At 49.6% G+C, this 16,433-nt stretch overlaps 1 protein-coding gene across 1 annotated transcript; it reads left to right on the forward strand.

Annotated features, from left to right (window-relative positions):
* Positions 1–6,837: 6,837 nt before the first annotated feature.
* Positions 6,838–15,881, forward strand: PSMD2 (proteasome 26S subunit ubiquitin receptor, non-ATPase 2). Its single transcript, XM_004577745.4, has 21 exons — positions 6,838–7,038; positions 7,469–7,525; positions 7,776–7,940; positions 8,662–8,783; positions 8,897–9,121; positions 9,391–9,549; positions 9,706–9,850; positions 10,030–10,090; positions 10,317–10,463; positions 10,626–10,732; positions 11,874–12,001; positions 12,217–12,304; positions 13,001–13,163; positions 13,279–13,380; positions 13,586–13,731; positions 13,976–14,059; positions 14,243–14,411; positions 14,512–14,606; positions 14,787–14,913; positions 15,284–15,402; positions 15,540–15,881. Exons 1-21 carry the CDS (start codon positions 6,904–6,906, stop codon positions 15,720–15,722), a joined length of 2,727 nt encoding a protein of 908 aa, XP_004577802.1. The 5' UTR covers positions 6,838–6,903; the 3' UTR covers positions 15,723–15,881.
* Positions 15,882–16,433: the final 552 nt, after the last annotated feature.

Genomic DNA, 16,433 nt, shown 5'->3' on the forward strand with positions numbered 1-16,433 from the left:
AAGACACATTGGTTACCAATTTTGTGTTGCTCCCTGGGGAGGAGTAAGATGGCACCTTCCCTTAGGAAGCTTTGTCTGGGGCACTTTCTCCTTCAGGAACTCACCCAGGCCTTGAGGCAGCTGAATCTTAGAAGTTCAGTGCTCTCCATTTTTTTTAAGATTTATTTATTTTTATTGCAAAGTTAGATATACAGAGAGGAAAGACAGAGAAGAAAATCTTCCGTCTGATGATTCACTTTCCAATTAACCACAATGGCCGGAGCCACACCAGTCTTCCAGGTCTGCCATGTGGGTATAGGATCCCAAGGCTTTGGGCCGTCCTCGACTACTTTCCCAGGCCACAAGCAGGGAGCTGGATGGGAAGTGGGGCCGACAGGATTAGAACCGATGCCTATATGGGTTCCCAGTGCGTTCAAGGTGAGGACTTTAGCCGTTAGGCCACGCCGCCGGGCTATCAGTGCGCTCCGTTTTTATATCCAACCCCCTAACTGCAGTCAAAGCAGCCTGGGTTGAAAGTGGAGCTCCAAGGGCTGGCACTATGGCATAGTACGTAAAGCTACTGCCTGCAGAGCCTTCATCCTACATGGGCTACTCCACTTCCGAACCAACTCCCTGCTAACATGCCTTGGAAAGCAGTGGAAAGCAGCAGAGGATGGTCCAAGCTTTTGGGCATCCATGTGGGAGACCCAGAAGAAACTCCTGACTTTGGATGGGTCTACCTCTAATCATTGCAGACATTTACAAAGTGAACCAGCAGATGGAAGCTCTCTCTGTTTCACTCTCTACAACTGTACCTTTCGAATCAATTTTTAAAAAACCTGCAGAAAGGAAAGGAGAGCTTGGATAGCCTTGAAAGCTATGACAGAAAGAGAGAGAGAGAGGGAGAGAGCGAGAGAGCACTTTTACCTTCAGATCTACTCCCACACAATGATCGGGCCTGGACCAGGCCAAAGGCAGGAGCCTGGAACTCCATCCAGGTCTCCCATTTGGATGGCAGGAACCCAAGGACTTGGGCCATCTTCTGCTTCCTTCTTAAGCACATTAGCAGTATGTTGGATAGGAAATGGAGGAGCCAGAACTTGAACAGGCCCTCTGACACTGGGATGCCAGTGTCGTAAGCAGTGGCTTAACCAGTTGTATTACAAACCCTGGCCCTGGAATGCAGCTGTCTTAATCACCACCAGTGAGACTTCTAAGTCATGGCTGATTAAACTTGAGCATCTTATGGGCAGTTTTGTTATGCTTCTGAGTGGACCATCTCCTGCAGGTGCATTTCTGTGCTGCCCAGTTCCCCTGGGCCAGGCACATGTGACAAACAGGCAGCTGTGCGAAAGCTAGTACATGCGGAGCTGAGATTAAGCCAGGTAGCACCTGTTTGTTGAGCACGCCAGAGGCAGGGCCAGGTGACCAGCAGGTGACAGATGCAACCTTCACCCTCCGTTGCTGCCCTGTCAGGGTGCATTTGTGCTTTGCTCTGATGTGTTCAGGCAGAGGGGGAAGTAAGGGAGTGTGCTGCCAGATAGACACGTGAGAGCAATTATCGGTGAAGCACTGAGCCTGTCTCTGTGTGGTCCCATTGGGAGATCTGAGAGATTCCAACCCACAGCAGATAACATATGATCCAACAGTCTGCTCTCATGCTGGGGGCAGTCTGCAAATGCACAGTTTCAGGGATACTCTCGTGAACCACAAATGAGAATCCTGCTTGAGTTTCCCCAATTTCCGGGTCTGAGTTCCAAAGACAGTCCTGCCTTCTCCCCTATAGGTCATTCTGGCTCTGTGACAACCCCAACACGAATGGAAAGCTTATTATTATTATTATTATTATTATTAATTTACCTGTTTAACAAATATTAGTCAGGACCTGCCACAAGCTAGGCATTGTCTAATCTGGGGCACAAAATATGCCTAGGGAGCGATCAACATGATCCAGGTATGGTGGGAGCAGAGTGAAGAAGTGAATGTGTAGACGGGTTGGGAGCCTCCTAAGGAGGTGACAGAAACTCAGAGGATGGATGAAACTGGTAGCTGAAAGCAACAAAGTACAGAAGGCATAGCAATGCAGAAAGCTGACCTGCTTGAAAGGTGAGGAGTGTTCAGAAACCGTAAAATGGCTCAGAGTGAGTGAGGAGAGTTCGCAGAAAAGGCAGCAGTCACTGGAGGTGTGCGAAGAGAATGGCAGCATCTGCCATCAGTCCCTCAGTCCTGGGGATGAGCAGTAACAAGGGCCACAGGCTGGCTGGCTGTTGGAAGAGTAGCACATACACACAGGAGCAACCCCGTGGAAAGAGGCAATGCCACCTGCTGCCAGGAGCACCACTGGTTGAACAGTTCTCCTTGTGAGCAGGGTCATCTATGAGGATGACTTAGGCCACATCCAGGAACAGCATGACAGGCTTATAGACACTTAACAGAGGTAGGAAGGGGCGGGTAACAGGGTTTGGGCCTGCCTGGAGTCCATTTTGGCCACAGATGAGGGAATTCATCCAAACGAGAGGAAGGAGTGCTTTTTGGGAGAGTGTTTTAGCTGATGCCATCAAGGGGCCTTGAAAATGCCTGGCAGGCTTTTGTACTGGGCTAGAGAGGAATGGAGGGTTGGTGGATGAAAATTACAATCATCACTGACTCTTCTCTAGTTCTTAGGCGCCCAGCAAGGCATTCCATATACACTGTCTCATTTCATTCACAAGAGAGATACTTTATTACACTTTCCATAGTAACCAGGCTGATTTAGCTAGCCTGCCCAAGTCTTCCAATAGAGATTGGCAGATTCAGGTTTTAAACACCAGATATGTCTGTCTCCAGAACTTGTGTGGCACCCTCTCTCCCCAGCAATGTTTTATTTTGGAACATTTCAAACCTACCAAAGGAAATGGAAACAAAATACAAGTGTTCTTTTACTCTTCATCTGGAGTCACCGGCTGGGTAACAGCTTGTGTGTTTAAGTCACATTACTGCATCTCCTGCAAGTTACTGGTTTGCCTGTGATTGGTTTGGAGAACAAAAATTTAAGACCTGACATGGAAGGAAGTCATGGAAAAAAGCTGATATTTGAGAGAAATTCCTCTCCAGATGATGGAAGAAAGAAAAATATAGGGATCTGCTGAAGGCAGAGATTAAAGAGGCAGACACAGCAGCTACAGACTGCCCAGTTCCTGTCTATATGAGGGCTGGGGAGTCACTGGCAGTGGAAAATGGAAAGTTAGTCCTTGAACTCAAGTACTCAGGAGAAAAGAGAAACAGCTTTTTTTTTTTTTTTTTTAAGATTCATTCTATTTGAAACCCGGCGTGGTGACTCAACGGGTTAATCTTCCACCTTACAGCACCAGCACCCTATAAGGGCACTGGTTCTAGTCCCGGCTGCTCTACTTCTCATCCAGCTTCCTGCTTGTAGCCTGGGAAAGCAGTCAGAGATGGCCCAAAGCCTTGGGACTCTGCACTCGTGTGGGAGATCTGAAAGAAGCTCCTGGGTTCCAGCTTCAGATCAGCTCAGCTTTGGCTGTTAGGGCTATTTCGGGGGTGGACCAGTGGATGGAGGATCTCTCTGGTCTCTCCTTTTCTCTGTAAGTCTTTCCAGTGGAAAGAATTCAATCATTTTTTTCTAAGAAAAAAAGATTTATTTTTATCTACTTGTTCACCTCCTCAAATGACTAAAATGGTTAGAGATAGGCTGATCTAAGCCAGGAGCTAGGAGCTTCTCCCGGGTCTCCCACATGGGTACAGGGGCCCAAGGACTTGAGCCATCCCCTGCTGCTTTCCCAGGTCATAAGCAGGGAGGTAGATCTGAAGTGGAGCAGCTACACACAAACTAGCACCCATACAGGATGTCAGCACCATGGGTGGAAGCTTGGCCTACTCTGCCATGATGCCAGCCCCTAGAACAACAGATTTTTAAAATGAACTTTAAGACATTTACATCTGCATCTCTACAAACATTTAGCTAAACTCATTCAGTGCTAATTATGAAGATTATTTTTATTTTTCTTTTCAAAGATTTATTTATTTTTGTTGGAAAGACATATATATCTATATAGAGAGAGAAGGAAAGATTGAAAGAAAGAACTTCCATCCGCGGTTCATTTCCCAAGTGGCTGCAATTGCCAGAGCTGAGCCAATCTGCAGCTAGGACCCATGAGCTTCTTCCAGGACTCCCATATAGATGCAGGGTCCCAAGGCATTCTCTACTGTTTTTCCAGGCCACAAGCAACGAGCTGGATGGGAAGTGAAGAAGCCAAGACACGAACTAGTGCCATTTGGGATCTTGGCACTTACAAGGAAAGGATTTAGCCACTGAGCCATCACATCAGGCCCTGTGTAGATTATTCTTAAAATAAGGATTTATTTATTTCAAAGGCAGAATGCCACACACACACACACAGAGAAATCTTCTATATGCTGGTTTACATCCCAGAGGTCTGCAACAACCATTTCTGGACTAGGTCCAAGCTAGCAGCCAGAACTCTTTTCTGTGCTCCCATATGAGAGGTGGGGACCAAGAACTTGGATCATCGTCTGCTGCCTTCCGAAGCACAGTAGCAGGAAGCCGGATCAGAAGCTGAGTAGCATCTACGGCCATACCATCCTGAATGTGCCCGATCTCATCTGATCTCGGAAACTAAGCAGGGTCAGGCCTGGTTAGTACTTGGATGGGAGAAGCTGAGTAGCTGGGACTCAAGCTGACACTCAGATAAGGGAGGCCCCTGTCACAAGTGGTGATGTAACCTATTGCATTACAATATTTTTAAACACTTTCTGGAGTAAACACTTAGTGGGTAAAACTACTATTTCCAATGCCAGTATCCCATATGAGTGGGTGCTGGTTTGAGTCTCAAATGATCCACTACTTCTTTTTTCTTTAGAGGAGACACAGATCTTCCATCTGCTGGTTCACTTCCCAAATGGCTGCCATGTCCAGAACTGGGCCAGTCCAAAGCCAGGAGCCAGGAGTTTCTTCCAGGTCTTCCATGTGGGTGCAGGATCCCAAAGCTGTTATTTTCCCAGGTCATTAGTACAGAGCTGAATCAGAAGTGCAGCAGCCAGGACTTGAAACAGCACCCATAGGGATTCTGGCACTGCAGGTGGGGCCTTAACTTATGGTGCTATAGCACTGGCCTCAGAATGTTCCACTTTTGATCCATCTCCTTACTAATGTGCCTGGAAAGGCAATGGAAGATGGCTCAAGTTCTTGAGTCTCTGTACCCATATGGGAGACACGAGCTCTTTGCTTCAGACTGAGCTAGCTCTGGCTGTTGGCTTGACACAGAGCTAGACAATGAGGCCATTTGGGGAGTGAGCTAGTGAATGGAAGCTCTTGATCGCTTTTTCCATCTCTCTCTGTAACTCTTTCAAATAAGTAAGTAAATAAATAAATCTTAAGAAAAAACGCAGCGCTTTTCTACATTTAAACAAAAAAAATTACTTGTTCATTTTATTTGAGAGGCAGATTTACAGTGATCTTCCACCTGCTGATTCACTCCCAAAATGGCAGCAATAGTGAGAGATGGGCTGATTGGAAGCCAGGAGCTTCTTCCAGGTCTCCCACATAGATACAGGGCCCCAAGGACCTGAGCCATCTGCTGCTGCTTTCCCAGGTCCTAGGCAGGGAGTTGCATTGGAAATGGAACAGCTGGGACTTAAACCGGTGCCCACCTGGGATGCCAGTGCTGCAGGTGGAGGATTAACCTGTGAGCCACTGTGCCAGCCCCTCCGCATTCTTAAATGCATCAGAGGAATTGTCATTGTGGTACACCAAACTAATCCTCTGCTACTGACACTGGCATTCACATGGGTGTTGTTTTGAGTCTTGGCTGCTTCACTTTGCATCCATCCCTCTGCTAATGGCCTGGGAAAGCAGCAATGACCCAAAACCTTGAGTGTCTATATCCACATGGGAGACCTGGAAGAAGCACCTAGCTCCTGGCTTTGGATTGGTCTAGCCATTGCTGTTGGGGAATGAACCAGCAGATAGAAGATCTTGCACTCTCTTTCTCTCTGTAATTTTCTTTTTTTTTTAAAAAAATTATTTTTTATTACAAAGTCAGATATACAGAGAGAAGGAGAGACAGATCTTCCGTCCAATAATTCACTCCCCAAGTGGCCACAATGGTTGGTGCTGTGCCGATCCAAAGCTAGAAACCAGGAACCTCTTCTGGGTCTTCCACACGGATGCAGGGACCCAAAGCTTTGGGCCGTCCTCCACTGCTTTCCCAGGCTACAAGCAGGGAGCTGGATGGGAAGTGGAGCTGCCGGGATTAGAACCAGCGCCCATGTGGGATCCCGGCTAGTTCAAGGCGAGAACTTTAGCAGCTAGGCCACCGTGCCAGACCCACAAACACGTTTCTTAATAATAGTGCTAAGGCAGTCCTGACATGAACCATGTCAGTCACGCTCCTTCTTACACACCCTGGCACCCGAAGGATGGGACTTCCTTGTTGCTAGGTTGCTATCTGCACCCTGCTCCCAAAAAAGGACATCCTCACAGTAAAGCCGCTGCACCCCGCCCCATGCGGGGGAAACGTTTCATGGTGGTGTGGGTCTAGACATGGATGGCAGTCAAGTGTGCTGGATCTCTGTTCCTTTGTCGCACCCAACTGGAACGCCACTGTGGGTTGCACTCACACTATCATGAGAAAACCCCAGAACATGAGTAAGGAAAACCTCTGGGATTTCGGCTGGCAGCCCGCTCATCTCCTAGAGGGGATTCGGGAGAGCCTGGCAGGCGCCACGACCAGCGCGCTGCAGGTTCCATCCCGGGAGCCGGCGGAGCTCTTGGGTCGCCCGGGCGTTTCCGGGGCGCGTCCCGGCCTGCCGAGGGCGGGGCCGCGCGGCCTCAGCGCGAGGCCGTCTGGGAAAAGGGGCGGTGCGAGCAGGTGCGCGCGCAGGCGGCCGGCAGTGGCGGCCGAGATGGAGGAGGGTGGCCGCGACAAGGCTCCTGTGCAGCCGCAGCAGTCCCCTGCAACGGCACCCGGAGGCACGGACGAGAAGTCGGGCAACAAAGAGCGGCGCGATGCCGGGGACAAGGACAAAGAGCAGGAGCTGGTGAGGCCGCAGTCCCGGGCACCGGCGGAGAGAAGGCCGCGGGGCTGAGTCACGGCGGCCCCGCAGGCCTCGGGCCCGGCCCGTAACGGCCCCACCGCATTTGGGGAGAGGGTGCAGGGGGCGGCGGTGGGGTTCGCGGTGCCCGGGCTGTCTGCCCCTCGTTTTCCGTGCCCCAGCTGTCACCTCAGCGTGTCCAGGGAGCCTCACCCCCGCCTCGTGGTGGGTCATTGTCACTCCCGCTTCCTAGTGCAAGCGGAGCTGGGCTGGGAAGCCCACCAAGGAGTCCCGTTCATTCCCCACCCTGCTTGCTTATCCACCTGGCTGCTGGTGAGGAGGCAGACTCGCTGTCACCTGCTCTGGCGTGAATGGGAAGAGCATGTGCTGGGGGTTCCTCCTTTTGATAAGCTTCTCTCTCCACCCCACCCCCCAGTCCGAGGAGGACAAACAACTTCAGGATGAACTGGAGATGCTGGTGGAACGGCTGGGGGTGAGTCACGTGGGGTTTGGGGCTTGTTGGCTAGATTCTGTTTCCTGGGCATCAGACTCCCAGGTGAGGGGTACCATGTTTTAGGGTCAGCTCGGGGCCCTGCAGTAAGGGAGAAGAGTTGCAAGGTTAACTTGGTTTGCAGGGAGTTGGGGGATCAGAGATGAATGACAGTTGGGCCAGTGGAGGAGTTACTAGTGTTGGGTGTCTGTTTCTTGACGTGGAGGGATGTGTGTGTGTATCCCCTGATCAGGAGAAGGACACGTCCCTATACCGACCAGCACTGGAGGAACTGCGAAGGCAGATTCGGTCTTCTACGACTTCGATGACATCAGTGCCCAAACCTCTCAAGTTTCTGCGACCCCATTATGGCAAACTGAAGGAGATCTACGAGAACATGGCCCCTGGGGAGAATAAGGTGAAGTTCCTCCAAGCTTCTGGTTGGGGGTTCTTTCCTCCCAGGGCTCACTGGTCACTCAGAGTTGGATAGATCCAAGACCTGACCTAGTCGGACAAAGTGCCTTGTGGTCAGAATGCCCACCAAAGAGCTGCACAGAGGATTTTTGCGCCTCAAGAAGCAGCTGTGTCTGTCCTTTGTGTTGGACCTCAGGGTTTCTTTCTCATGGTCTGTTTCCAAATGGCACTCCACTCATTTTTTTTTTCTTTCTTTCTATCCTATTAGTTTCTTTTATCTCTAAAATATACCCCCAGTTCAGTCACTTCTCTGCTTGTCGATGTAGCATCAATCCAGGATATCTTCAGTTCTCACTTGGACCCTTTCAACCAAATTGGCTTTGCCCTTGACTTGCTACACAGACCATCTTTCCTGTAGTAGTCGGGGATTTTTCTAGATTGTGGGTCTTTCAATAGTTTGTTATTGGCAGTTAGCATAACATTTGGAGATTTTATCTTTGCCCCCTCTCTTGGGTATTGGCATTTTCAGTTGTGTTGGTGTAAGAGAGAGCACGCCCACCTTGGGGTTGTTGTGAGACTCAGCTTAGGAAACAGGTGGAATTTTAGTAGAGGCTGGGATGTAGTTGATAGTTAATTTAGGAGCAAGTAATCCTGATTGGGTAATACAACAGGACCCTTAGCTCATAATGTTGGGGTTTGACTCCAAAGGACTGGTTTCTTTGTAGCGTTTTGCTGCAGACATCATCTCTGTTTTGGCCATGACCATGAGTGGGGAGAGAGAGTGTCTCAAATATCGGCTGGTGGGCTCCCAGGAGGAACTGGCCTCATGGGGTCATGAGTATGTCAGGTAAGACCTGGGGAGTCCCAGTGCACCCACTATCCCAAGCACCGGATTTCCCCAGCCGAGGGATGGGCATCCCCCAAAGCCATGCCCTCTGCATAGTCTGGGTCTGCCCACAGGCATCTGGCAGGAGAAGTGGCCAAGGAGTGGCAAGAGCTGGATGATGCAGAGAAGGTCCAGCGAGAGCCACTGCTCACCCTGGTGAAGGAGATTGTGCCCTACAACATGGCTCACAACGCAGAACATGAGGCCTGTGACCTACTCATGGAGATCGAGCAGGTGGACATGTTGGAAAAGGACATCGATGAGAATGCATATGCAAAGGTCTGCCTCTATCTCACCAGGTGAGTGAGTGCGCTACGGGTGGCTGGTGGACCCTGGCCATTCTCCTGAAGCATTTGCTTCCAGAAGAGCATCAGGCGGTAACTAATTTGTTGATGGCTGTGAGTTTCCTGACGGAGACTCCATGTGAATATTTAGTAGTCCCAGCATCTAGGACAGTACCTGATAAATCATAGATATTCCATATTTGATCTTGGGGTAAATGAATTAAAGGGGGTGAGCGTCTGACACTTGCTGAATTCTGAATTCTTTGTTACCTTTTCTCCCCTAGTTGTGTGAATTATGTGCCTGAGCCTGAGAACTCTGCCCTGCTGCGTTGTGCCTTGGGTGTTTTCCGCAAGTTTAGCCGCTTCCCCGAAGCTCTGAGATTGGCGCTGATGCTCAATGACATGGAGCTGGTAGAAGACATCTTCACCTCATGCAAAGATGTGTATGTAGGGAAGAGACTGGCAAAGGCGTGGAGAAGTTCGTGCGTGGAGCATTTGTGTGAAGAGCTGGGACTCTGGCAGTTCTGGTTATGGCTTGAGAGGCGACCCTGTGCCCTTGGGGCGGGGAGTTGAGCAGATGGGATGGTTTTCTCCTACAGGGTAGTACAGAAGCAGATGGCATTCATGCTGGGTCGGCACGGGGTGTTCTTGGAGCTGAGTGAAGATGTAGAGGAGTATGAGGACCTGACAGAGATCATGTCCAATGTGCAGCTAAACAGCAACTTCCTGGCCTTGGCTCGGGAGGTGAGACCCTTTTGCCCTTTTCCATCCCAGCTCTTTGATTATAACTCTGCCTTCCATTTCACCTCCCTGACTGTGTCTGAGCAGGCTGTTCTTGATTAGAATTGTTATTGAGTGGGTTAGCAGGAGAGACAGCTCAGGGAGTGCTGGGCAGCAGTGGTAACCCTCTGCCTTCTCTTCAGCTGGATATCATGGAGCCCAAGGTACCTGATGACATCTATAAAACCCACCTAGAGAACAACAGTGAGTAGCCCTCTCTCTAGGTGGGGGGTAGATTGGAGGTCTGTTTATTAAATCTCATGTTGGAAGCAGTGGGTTGATCAATGCGCTATCCTGCAGAGCTTAGCATTCTATTGAACCTCTCCTCCAGGTCGTTGCTTAGGCTCATGGATAGCGGATCCCCCAGAGACCAGCTACCATGTTGTGTTCCCTTCTTGTTCTCCTCTAACTGCTTTCTTCCTCTCTCTAGGGTTTGGGGGCAGCGGCTCTCAAGTGGACTCGGCTCGCATGAACCTGGCCTCCTCTTTCGTGAACGGTTTTGTGAACGCAGCGTTTGGCCAGGACAAGCTGCTGACTGATGATGGCAACAAGTGGCTGTACAAGAACAAGGACCATGGTATAACATCTTTATCCTTGTGTTGCTCTGCTCACTGTGTTTGTCCTTGTAGAGTCATGTGACCCACTAAAGGATATACAGGGGAATTCTTCACGGTGGTCATTGAAACAGTTTCCTCGAAGTAGGGCATTTTAAGAACAATGAAATTCTTCCTTGGTACAGGAATGTTGAGTGCAGCTGCGTCTTTGGGCATGATCCTGCTGTGGGATGTCGATGGTGGCCTCACCCAGATTGACAAGTACCTGTACTCCTCTGAGGACTACATCAAGGTTGGTCTGGGCCTCACCCAACCTTGGGCTATGTCCCACTCCCATGTTCCTATACCCAGCACCCAGCTTCTTTTTTGTTGTTTTATTGGAAAGTCAGATTTACATAGAGGAGAGACAGAGAAAGATCCTCTGTCTGCTGGTTTACTCCCCAGTGGCTACAACAGTCAGAGCTGAGCCAATCCAAAGCTAGGAACCAGAAGCTTTTTCTAGGTCTCCCACGTGGGTACAGGGTCCCAAGACTTTGGGCCATCCTTGACTACTTTCCCAGGCCACAAGGAGGGAGCTGGATGGGAAGTGGAGCAGTTGGGATTAGAACTGGCGCCCATATGGGATCCAGCAGATGCAAGGCGAGGACTTTAGCCACCATGCCAGGTCCCCCAGTACCTAGTTTTTAACTTCAGTTAAGGTAGGCACTGTGATGGGATCTGTGTTGGATACTTCATGTTGAGGAAGTCAGGGTAGCTGAGTGAAAGATCTGCTTGCCCTTTTTTTTTTTTTTTTTTTTATTTAGAAGACAGTTGAGAGAGGAAGAGTCAGAGAGAGATATCTTTTATCCATTGGTTCGTTCCCCAAATGGCTGCAACTGCAAGGTTTGACCTGGAATTCCATCCAGGTCTCCTGAGTGGGTGGTGAGGGACCAAGCACTCAGACATCTGCAGCTGTCCACTTTCCCACACACATCAGCATGGAACTGCATTAAAAGTGGAGTAGGGGCCCGACTTGATGACTTGGTTACTGAAGTCCTTACCTTGCATGTGCTGAGATCCCATGTGGGTGTTGGTTCATGTCCTGGCTGCTCCACTTCCCTTCTGGTTCCCTGCTTGTGGCCTGGGAAGGCAGTCAAGGATGGCCCAGGGTCTTGGAACTCTGTGCCTGCGTTGTAGACCTAGAGGAAGCTGTTGCTCCTGCTTTTGCAGCCACTTGGGGAATCAACCAGCAGGTTGTGGATCTTTCTCTTTGTCTCTTCTTCTCTGTAAATCTGACTTTCCAATAAAAATAAACAAATTTTGGAATAAATAAAGTGGAGCAATTGAGGCTCAAAACTAGCATTCATGCAAGGTTCTAGTTTTGCATAAGATAGCTTGGGTTGCTGTGCGATAGTGCTGGTCCCTTATTTATACATTCTGTTTGGTCTTTGTAGTCAGGAGCTCTGCTTGCCTGTGGCATTGTGAACTCAGGGGTCCGGAATGAGTGTGACCCTGCTCTGGCGCTGCTCTCGGACTATGTTCTCCACAACAGCAACACCATGAGGCTGGGTTCCATCTTTGGGTAAGGCTTCTTGCTTCTCCTGGTAGCACTTATCTCACCTGTCTGGGGAATAGGAACTTGGCTGTTCTCACCTTTGTATTACTCAGGATTGCCTCCTGAAGCTTTTATGTGGCTCTTGGTGAATTTTGAAATGATGAGAGTGACCATCCTTTTTTGTCTTTCTTGCCCCTGTCCTTGGTTATGTATTGGGGGCTACTTCCCCCTGACTTTTGCAGACTAGGTTTGGCCTATGCTGGTTCAAATCGTGAAGATGTTTTAACACTGCTGCTGCCTGTCATGGGAGATTCCAAGTCGAGCATGGAGGTGAGTAGACAGTGTGGGTCACTGAGGGAAGGGAGGGAGGGAAGTTGTGGGAGTCCTGCTACCCTCTGCAATTAATAATGGAGAAGATGTGTGTGAGGGAGTATGGAAGGGTGAGTGAGAGAGAAGGTCTGGACATCAGCTGTGTGAAATCCCTTAGACTTGGTATGGAGGCCGAAGAGCTAATATTTTGGTATTGAGGCCAGCCCTTGAGTTCCTGGAGGAACTCCTGGGACCAGCATGAGAAGCAGATTAATACAGCTTGGGGTTGATGATTTGCATGCAGTTATTTTAGCCATTGACCAACTTCTTACTTGTGCAGAGTCACTGTAATGGTGTTTGAAATTAGTATGGTGGCTAAAAATCATAGGTTTTAGAGTCAAGAAACCTGAGTTTAAGTTCTGCCACATCTGTGATGAGCATTGTGATCTGAAAGAAGTAACAATCTGTGCTGGCCCTGCTTCCCTCATTAGTGAAAGGAGAACAACAGCAGGCCTCGTCTCCTGGGGTGGCTGGGAGGTTGAAGTGTTAATAGTGTGTGAAGCAGTTAGCATAGTGGCTGGCATATAGTCAGTGCTCAGCATGTGATTGCTGCCAGTTCTGCTTTGACTTTCCATCAGAAAGAGATCTCTTGAATAAAGAGAAATTAACAAGCATTTTAATCTTACTCAATGTGTGATATGCCTTTCCTATTTCTAGGTGGCAGGTGTGACAGCCCTGGCCTGTGGCATGATAGCAGTGGGCTCCTGCAATGGTGATGTTACCTCTACTATCCTTCAGACCATCATGGAGAAGTCAGAGACCGAGCTCAAGGACACCTACGCCCGTTGGCTTCCCCTTGGGCTAGGACTAAACCACCTGGGTGAGGGGATGCCTCTCTCTGGGCGAAATACTGATGGAAACTAGATGGGGGGTTGTGTTTCAGGCTGTGCTAGATAGAAGAAAGTGTCCTTAGACCTTCCAAATCTGTCTTGTAGGGAAGGGGGAGGCTATCGAGGCCATCCTGGCTGCCCTGGAGGTCGTGTCAGAGCCATTCCGCAGTTTTGCCAACACGCTGGTAGATGTGTGTGCCTATGCAGGTGGGTGTCTTTGTCACTCCTTTGTGCTTTTCCAGTGATTCCTCTTGTTTTCAGCCCACATCCCCCCGCCCCCTGCTGAAACTGGTCTTCATTTCTCTTTGATCTCAGTATACTTTAGGGATTGTTGGGGTGTTCTGTTCTTTCCAAAATGGGCTTCTCTGTAGTACATCCTCCTGTTGCCCCTTCACCCTCTACCCTGCTGCAGGCTCCGGCAATGTGCTGAAGGTGCAGCAGCTGCTTCACATTTGCAGTGAACACTTTGACTCCAAGGAAAAGGAGGAGGACAAGGACAAGAAGGACAAGAAGGACAAGGACAAGAAGGAAGCCCCTGCCGACATGGGAGCACATCAGGTCCTGGGTGTTCTCGGAGGGGGAGCTGAGGAGAGATAGGCAAGGAACAGGGCAGCTGGATTTGGTTTTGTTCTAGAGCTGTTTTGAGTGTTCTGTTCTGAAAGGGCAGGAGCTGAGGCTCTGCACAGGAAGGGGAAGGGTGCTCCCTGGGGGATGTCTGTTCCTTTTTACATGAGATTTGACTCAACAGTGGCTGATCTGTGTCCCTTAAGCTTAAGGGGTGCTGCTACCTCTTCCCCTGCAGGGAGTGGCTGTCCTGGGGATTGCCCTGATTGCCATGGGGGAGGAGATTGGTGCAGAGATGGCGCTTCGAACCTTTGGCCACTTGGTAAGTATAGTGTGGAGAGATAGGAAAATGCTGTTTTTGATGGCCTGGGCTGCCCCAGAACAGAACTCTCTGATGGATTTTTCAATGGAGAAGTGGTCTTTTGTCTTTTCTATGGATGATAATTGGAACTAAAAAAGCTTTACTGCTTTCCTGCATTATTTTCTTCTACTCTTCTACATCCAGCTGAGGTATGGGGAGCCTACTCTGCGGCGGGCTGTGCCTTTAGCGTTAGCCCTCATCTCTGTGTCAAATCCACGGCTCAACATCCTGGATACCCTAAGCAAATTCTCTCATGATGCTGATCCAGAAGTTTCCTATAATTCCATCTTTGCCATGGGCATGGTGGGCAGTGGTGAGTATTGGGCAGAAAAAGACCAATTGGGGATTTGGAGGAAAGCTGACTGAGGGAAGAGTCAAGGTCTATTTTCCTCTCTAATATTTAACATCTCCAGGGACCAACAACGCCCGCCTGGCTGCAATGCTACGCCAATTAGCCCAGTATCATGCCAAGGACCCCAACAACCTCTTCATGGTGCGCTTGGCACAGGTAAAGGACAGAATTTCTCTCTTTGGAGTGTGCGGAGGGGATTGTCTGTGGGGATGGAGTGGGGACATTAAGTCTTGGCCTTGGAGGAAAGATGTAAGCCTTCTATGGGTTCTCTGTTTGGCTGGGTTAGGTGGGGTCTCCTCAGATGTGATGCGTTACCATTGTTTGTTTTTCTTCCAGGGCCTGACACATTTAGGGAAGGGCACCCTTACCCTGTGCCCCTACCACAGTGACCGTCAACTTATGAGTCAAGTGGCTGTGGCAGGGCTGCTCACTGTGCTTGTCTCTTTCCTGGATGTTCGCAATAGTGAGTTGCTGTCAGAAATCTTACACTCTGGACACAGTGACCTATCCTCTCCTGCCAAGGCCACCTTGGTAGTTTAGAATCAAGATCTCCAACTCAGCCCTGTGCCATTTTGGGTTCCTGAGGTTCTTTGGCTTAGGGTAGGCCACACTTGGGGTCTGGCCCAGAGGGATTCAAGAAAAATGAATGCAGTCACTGCTTCTAAGTAAAGGGAGAGAAAGTGACTTTGAAGTGTGGTTGTAGGTGAAGAAAGGTCAAAATGGAGTTTGAGGGGAGGCGTGTGGGTTCAGTTTTAGGGCTGAGGGTTAGAGGGTCAAGGCCTGCTCTGCTGCCTTTTGAGTGTTATACTTACTGTACTGTGTACTTCCCTCAGTCATTCTAGGCAAATCACACTATGTACTGTATGGACTGGTGGCTGCCATGCAGCCCCGAATGCTGGTTACGTTTGATGAGGAGCTGCGGCCATTGCCAGTGTCTGTCCGTGTGGGCCAGGTAAAGTGTTGGGGTAGATGGCGGGGTGGGAGCTCAGGCTTGTGCTCCAGAACTTCTCTGAAGCTGGTAGTATGAGCAGTGGGTTATTGCTCTTCTCCCCATCTGGAGTCCCTTCAGCCCACTTTCTTATCCTGCAGGCAGTGGATGTGGTGGGCCAGGCTGGCAAGCCTAAGACCATCACAGGGTTCCAGACACATACAACCCCGGTATTGCTGGCCCATGGGGAGCGGGCAGAACTGGCCACTGAAGAGTTTCTTCCTGTTACTCCAATCCTGGAGGGTTTTGTTATCCTTCGCAAGAATCCCAACTATGATCTCTAATGGCCACCAGGTGCCCTGAGCCATACCTGGTATATTTGGCGGGCCAGGCTCCCTGCTGCCAGGGCTGGATACTTCTCTAGACTTTTGGGGGAATTGTGACTTCTGCATCTTTTGTTACTAAGTGAGATCACTTTCCTGAATAAAGATCTTTATCCCCAAGGTCTCTCTCTGTTTTCCTAGGTGCCATGGCTGGAGGCTAGATTGGAGTGGGGAGTAGATGTGTTTGGAGCCACCCTGAGTTTAGAGTAGCAGGGAAGCTGTCCTCAATAGAAGAAACAGAGCCCCTTTCTCTACTTCTTCATCAGCTTCTGTTTCATTTTTTAGGATGCTTGAGAAGCTGGTAAGTGTAGTAGATCTTAACTTTCTAAGGGGCTTGTGGCTCCTGTATGTCCTCTCTCCCTTCAAGAATACATCTCCTTGAAGCCTGCTGTCTCTTGACTTTGAGTGAAGGATGCTCCAGAGTGACAGCCCCTCTTTTCTAATTCATGTGTGTACTGCTAAATGAAAGAGGTATCATTCCCCTGTGACCTGCTGTCCCTCATAGGAGGAGGCTGTTAGAGGGATTTGCCGATATTAACATGGGCTAGGCTGGTCATGTCCAAATTGGATTTGAGAAAGCTTGACGCTTTCTTGTAGTGAGGCAGTGGGAAAGAGGAGTGGCCTCCTTCCTGGAATGTAATCACTCCATCTGCAGTGCCCCTTCCTGGTGGA

This window comes from Ochotona princeps, chromosome 3 (genome assembly GCF_030435755.1).
Source record: "Ochotona princeps isolate mOchPri1 chromosome 3, mOchPri1.hap1, whole genome shotgun sequence".
NCBI lineage: Eukaryota > Metazoa > Chordata > Mammalia > Lagomorpha > Ochotonidae > Ochotona > Ochotona princeps.

Excerpts from the sequence above, each read along its gene's own strand:
- PSMD2 (XM_004577745.4), top strand. The coding sequence starts at position 6,904 with ATGGAGGAGGGTGGCCGCGACAAGGCTCCTGTGCAGCCGCAGCAGTCC. Across the intron at positions 12,305-13,000 it reads ATTCCAAGTCGAGCATGGAG|GTGGCAGGTGTGACAGCCCT; the intron begins GTGAGTAGACAG and ends TCCTATTTCTAG. Across the intron at positions 14,607-14,786 it reads TCATGGTGCGCTTGGCACAG|GGCCTGACACATTTAGGGAA; the intron begins GTAAAGGACAGA and ends TTTTTCTTCCAG.